The sequence below is a fragment of the Prionailurus viverrinus genome, chromosome C2, assembly GCF_022837055.1.
Source record: "Prionailurus viverrinus isolate Anna chromosome C2, UM_Priviv_1.0, whole genome shotgun sequence".
NCBI lineage: Eukaryota > Metazoa > Chordata > Mammalia > Carnivora > Felidae > Prionailurus > Prionailurus viverrinus.
The window spans coordinates 34,919,957-34,925,956 of record NC_062569.1 but is presented as its reverse complement, the minus strand read 5'-3'; the positions used below and the strand labels follow the sequence as shown (position 1 = coordinate 34,925,956).

General features: G+C 39.2%; 1 protein-coding gene across 1 annotated transcript in view; it reads left to right on the top strand.

Annotated features, from left to right (window-relative positions):
• The first annotated feature begins 258 nt into the window (after nt 1-258).
• Nucleotides 259-6,000, top strand: part of COPB2 (COPI coat complex subunit beta 2) — a 31,819-nt gene continuing 26,077 nt past the window's right edge. Inside the window, exon 1 of the mRNA XM_047874741.1 lies at nt 259-446. Coding sequence (XP_047730697.1) covers nt 444-446 — 3 coding nt within the window. The 5' untranslated portion in view covers nt 259-443. The remainder of the gene's footprint in view (nt 447-6,000) is intronic.

The following is a 6,000-nucleotide window of genomic DNA, read 5'->3' as shown; positions in this document are numbered from 1 at the left end:
ATCAGAGCCAGAGTCGGAAGAGGCGGACGCGGCTCCTCAAACCACAACTCCACTACGGCGGTGCTCCCCCTGCCGTTAGCGTCCAAAGGGATTAAGCATTTCTTTTTTCTCATCTTTTTTTCTCTCTCGGTTTCTAGTTCTCAGTCTCCCTCACGGGTTCGAGTCCATTTCGTTTAGTGGTAAAGACCACACGCAGCCTTCTCAAACCCTTCGGCTCCGGACAGTTTAGAAGGCCGCGTTGCCTAGGAAACTGAGAAGGGCGTTGGAAAACGTCCACGCTGCGTCGCGTTTGCGCAGGCGCTAGCGGCCTGGCTTCCGTTATCGCGAGAATCGCCTCCCGGAAGTTCCACGTCAGTCAGTCGGCCGGCAGCAGGTCGGTGGGTCTCTCAGGGTCTGCGTCGCCGGTGGCAAGTGCGGGCTCCCGGGCTCTGACCAACGGAGCAATGGTAGGTCCAGACGCTGCAGGAGGGAGCGGGGCCTTTTCGTCTGAGGCCAGCCTTGAGCTGCTGGAGTGCGGGCTGCGGATGCGGCCGCCGCCTCAGGCCTTGAGGGGTCCTGGTCCGGTTTGAGTTTTTTGAGGGAGGCGGCGGCGGTGGGGCCCAGGAATCTGAGGTGGTTTGGAGACGCAGTGCCTGGGCTTTGGCAAAACTACCTCATTCTGCCCTTAACACGGCGGCAGCTGACCGTACTCTCATGTTGGGCTTGTTCTTACTATAATAGCGTGTGCTGACCGCACTGACGATCTTAAACAGAAAAGCATTCCCTCTGAAATAGGTAAATAAAGTGTATATGGAGTTCAAAGTGGAATTTCGAATGCTTTGGCATCCCAGTTTAAGTTTCTAGGGGGCAAAGAAGGGTTAGGATGTTGCTTATAAAACTGGTGTGCTTTTCTGCATTTGCAAGTATAGTGGCTGGTAAGAATGGCAGTCAGGACAGATAGCACTTTTTTTATTGTCATTCTCACCCTCAAAAATACCCTAAAGTACTTTTGCCCAAGAGTGTTCTAATAAGAAGGAAAAAAGTACAATAGTGTGAGGATATTATTTCTGCAAAAAAGTAAGAAAGTCGGTATTCTGTATTTAAACATTATCCGCACCTCCCCCCACTTTTTACTTGTGTTGGAGCATAGGTTCAGAGATTTTGGAGCTTGAAGAACTTTGGGATTAATAAATACAAAATCTGTATATTGCGGTAAAAAAAAAAAGTTTGTAAAAAGCTAATTGAGGCAGTGTTGGGATTACAGCAGAGGTTGAGTCCTTAGGGAAACAGGTGAAAGTTATGGATAATGGGTAGAGAAGCACACAGCGTTGCAAAAAATTCAGTGGGTTTCCTAGAGACCACCTCTCCCCTATCCTTATCCATGAACTTCGTTGGGTCCCCAGGTTAAGGGCCCCGGAACAAGATCTCAGGTCTCTTAATGATCCTACTTCATATTGCCAATGATCCGCTCTGGTCTGGGATCTGCTGCGCTTTCAGTAATGGACATTTTCTAACGAAATATCCTTCATTCTTTAATACATTTAAAATCTTTTTTATGAGATACAAATACGAACTTATTTTTTCACTTGTTTACCATAGAGTGTTTATTATGTGCCCATGCAATTTGCTAATCATTTGCTTCCTAAGTCTTTCAACAGCTGGGAGAATGAGTTATAAGAAGTGTTTATGGAGCGGTTATGATAGGCCACGCACTATTCTAACTGCTTAACACTGAATTTAATTCTCATAACACTAAGACGTAGATAAAAGTATTATCCCCGTTTTTCTTAATGTCGAACCTGAGAGAAGTTCTAAGTAAACTTGCCCGTTATTGCATATTTGAAATGAGTGGCAGAACTGAAATTTGGGTGCAGCATAATCCCCTAGACCTGGATTATACCATCTGTCCTAAAACCCCATATCCAAATATAGAAGATGCTGTGGAGGTAAAGACACGAGTAAAGCAATGACCCTGCCCTTAAGAAGAATCGACTCTATAAAGCAAAAAGAGATACGTATACAAATGTTAAAGGTTAAAATTAACTTCTGTAAGATCCCTTAGGAAAGGATAGTTCTGGCTAAGGTAATCCAAAAGATTTTATTGGTGGCAGCAGCATTTAAGATGAGTCCTAAATGGGGACGCCTGGGTGGCTCAGTCGGTTGGGCGTCCGACTTCGGCTCAGGTCACGATCTCGCGGTCCGTGAGTTCCAGCCCCACGTCGGGCTCTGTGCTGACTGCTCAGAGCCTGGAGCCTGCTTCGGATTCTCTGTCTCCCCTTCTCATTACCTCTCTCCCCTGCTCACAGTCTGTCTGTCTGTCTCTCTCTCTCTCAAAAATAAATAAACATTAAAAAAAAAAAAAGAGTCCCAAATGCATCCAGTTTTTGGAAAATGGAGGCATTTAGAATGAAGGGTACAGTATGAATATCTTACTCGTGTTTGTATCCTAGAGTGTCTAATACAGTGTCTCATTCAAAGTAGTCACTGAAATGTTGGGAGAAATGTAACAAGAGATTTCATATGTGCTTTTTAAACTGGGATTTGTGAATTAGGGATACTTGGAGGTATTCTAGGGTTGCTTAGTCCCCCGGCCCAACTTTCCATAGCATCACTTTTACTCAGTAATCATTAAACATCCATGTGGTAAAATATATACAGTTTGTAAGTGATGGATTTCCTCATTTGCTAGAGGAAAAGTGTGAGATGTGCTGGCTTAGGTGAAAGCCCCCACTGTGGTTCCTGGCACACAATAGACATTTCATGTTTGTTCACTCTGAAGAGACCAGCAAAAGGAGTTGAAATTTGTCATGCAAATTAATGAGGCAAAATTGAGAAAAGGATGAAGTAAAAAGTCCTGCTTCCCTGAATGACCAAGAAGTGTCAGGATGGTGATTTGACAGTAGAGAGTTTGAGATGGAGAGAAAGGCACACCAGTGGAAACATTTTTTGGTGATTGTAGAGAAGAGCCAAAGAACTCTGATCTTTTAAAGTAAAGAGATCTAGGTTATTGCTAAAAGTGGGAGAGGCGTGTATAGAAGTGGTAACAGGGTTGGAAGTAGTAGATGAATAAAAGCCTTGTGAGGCATTTGCTTTGTTTCAGAAAATTATCTCTGCTGAAAATATCTAGTGATCTTCATTTTGTGTTGAAAAGTAACCTTAAATTTCTGTTCCATTCATGATCATTCTGGAAGATTACAGAAATAAAGATTCCGCAGTAACTCAACTTGCCAAATAAACTTTTCGGTTGTGTTTAAAACCTGTCGAAGGGGAAACATTTTAAATCAGCCTTCCCCAATCTGTGTCCAAGAGAGAATTAAGACTAAATCCAAAGGTATCACTGTTTATAATGAATTAACTTTTTTTCTAGAATGGTAAGTATTCTTGGGAGAATTGAGAAAACTTTATTCACATCATTTTCTTGTCTGTGGTGTAGATGAATCCAGGTTGAAAAAAGCTGTTTTAAACTGTTAGCATTTTCTGACTCAAGAGTATTTTAATTTTTGTTTAAAATTGTTCTAATTAGAATTAGGTTCTTGTATTAGATTACTAAGTAATGCATCAGTTAGGTTCCTAATTAAGTATGTTAGGTTCCTATAACTTTAAATCCATTAAAATGTTATAAATATTCCCATTTGCCTCCAAAGGCCTTCATGGACATGGATATAACCCATATTGATCACACATCCCATTCATCTAGTATTTACTAATACTATTGCCAAAATACTTTTCTCTGAAGAAATCAATTTTTTTATTGAGGTATAATTGAAATAATGTTATGTTAATTTCATGTGTACAATATAATGATTTAGCATATGTATATATTGTGAAATGGTCACAACAGTAAGTCTAGTTAACATCCATCGCTATACGTGGTTAGAGTAATTTTTTTTTTGTGATAACTTTTAAGGTCTAAGCAACTTTCTATATACAACACAGTATTATTAACTAGTCACCGTGTTGTACATTATATCCCCAGGACTTAATTATTTTATTACTGGAAGTTTGTACCCTTTGACCTCCTCCATCCATTGTGCCCATCCCCACCCCTTGCTTCTGGCAACCACCGATCTGTTCTCTGAATGTATGAGCTTGAGCTGTTTAGCGTGTGTGTGTGTTTATTTTTTTTTAAAGATTCTACATACAAGTGAGGTCATATAGTGTTTGTCTTTTTCCAACTTATTTGACTTAGCATAATACTATCAAGGTCCATCCATGTTGTCACAAATGGCAAGGTTTCATTCTTTTTTATGGCTGAATAATATTCCTGTGTGTGTATACAATGGAATATTATATATAAATATATGCAATATGTATTATGTACATATATACAATGGAATATTATATGTATAGTATGCATATATTACATATGTTTTCTTTATCCATTCATCCATCAGTGGACACTTATACATTGTTTCGATGTCATGGCTATTGTAAATAATGCTACAGTGAACATTGGGGTGTATATATCTTTCCAAGTTGGTGCTTTCCTTGTTCTTTGGATAAATACCCAGAAGTGGAATTGCTAGGTCATACATATGGTAGTTCTGTTTTTAATTCTGGCAGAGGTGTGGGGGGGTGGGTGGCGGGGGGAGCCTCCACACTGTTTTCCAATAGTGGCTTCACCAATTTACATTCTAGCCAACAGTGCACAAGGGTTCTGTTTTCTTCACATCCTCACTGACACTTGTTATTTCTTGTCGTTTTGATACTAGCCCTTCTAATGGGTGTAAGGTGCTATCTCATTATGGTTTTGACTTGTGATGATTAGTGACATTGAACATTTTTCATGTACCTATTGGTCATCTGTAGTCTTCTTTGGAAAAATGTCCATTCAGAACCTCTGCCTATTTTTAAGTAGATGATTATTTTTATTACTTTTTATTTTTTTGTTCTTGAGTTGTATGGGTTCTTTACATATTTTGAATATTGATCCCTTATCTAGATATATGATTTGCAGGTATTTTCTCCCATTCAGTAGGTTGTCTTTTCATTGATGAAATGAAATGAAATGAAATTCATTGCTGATGTTTCCTTTGCTGTGCAGCGTTTTATTTGATGTAGACCCACTTGTTAATTTTTGCTTTTGTTGCCTTTATTTTTGGTGTCAGATCCAAAAAAAATCATCAAGACCAATGTCAAGGAGCTTACTGCCTATGTTTTCTTCTAGTTTTATGGCTTCATGTTTTACATTCAAGTCTTTAATCCATTTTGAGTCAATTTTTGTAAAATTAACTATGGTGTAAGATAGTGGTCCAGTTTTATTCTTTTGCATATGGCTGTCCAGTTTCCCAAACATTTATTGAAGAGACCATCCTTTCCCCATTGTATATTCTTGGCTTCTTTTTGGCAGGCTAATTGACCATATATGCATGAATTTATTTCTGGGTTCTCTGTTCTGTTCCATTGATCTATGTGTTTTTATGCTAGTATCATACTGTTTTGATTGATATAGTTTAGGATTACTAAGACTTCATGAATAACACTTTAGAATATTTTCGAATAGGACACTCATGACATGGGCACAACATTGTGATTTAGTGGATATTTTATGTATGCTTACGTAGATACTCTGTAAACCAAGGGTTCTCAAAATGTGATCTGCAGTCTCCTAGGAGTCCCCCATTTTTTTTCAGGAGGTTCACAAATTAAAACTGTTTTCCTTATAGTAAGACACTATTGGCCTTTTTCACTATGTTGATAATTTGCACTGTTGGTGTAAAAGTAGTAGAAGATAAAACTGAACTGGTATAGTGTCACCAAATTGTACTGTTAGTATATTCTTCATTACCAGTTTTTGGTTTTTTTTTTTTTGTAAGTTAAAAGTCAGTGTCCTTAAGGGTTGCCTGGGTGGCTCAGTTGGTTAAGTGTCTAACTCTTGATTTCAGCTCAGGCATGATCTCATGGTTCATGAGATCGAGCCCCACATCAGGCTCTGGTTTCAGTTTTCATATTGCAACTAACCTTTAAGAAACTACCACTTGTCAAGTTTTAACGTGTATGAAAGAAGAATATTCATAGCTG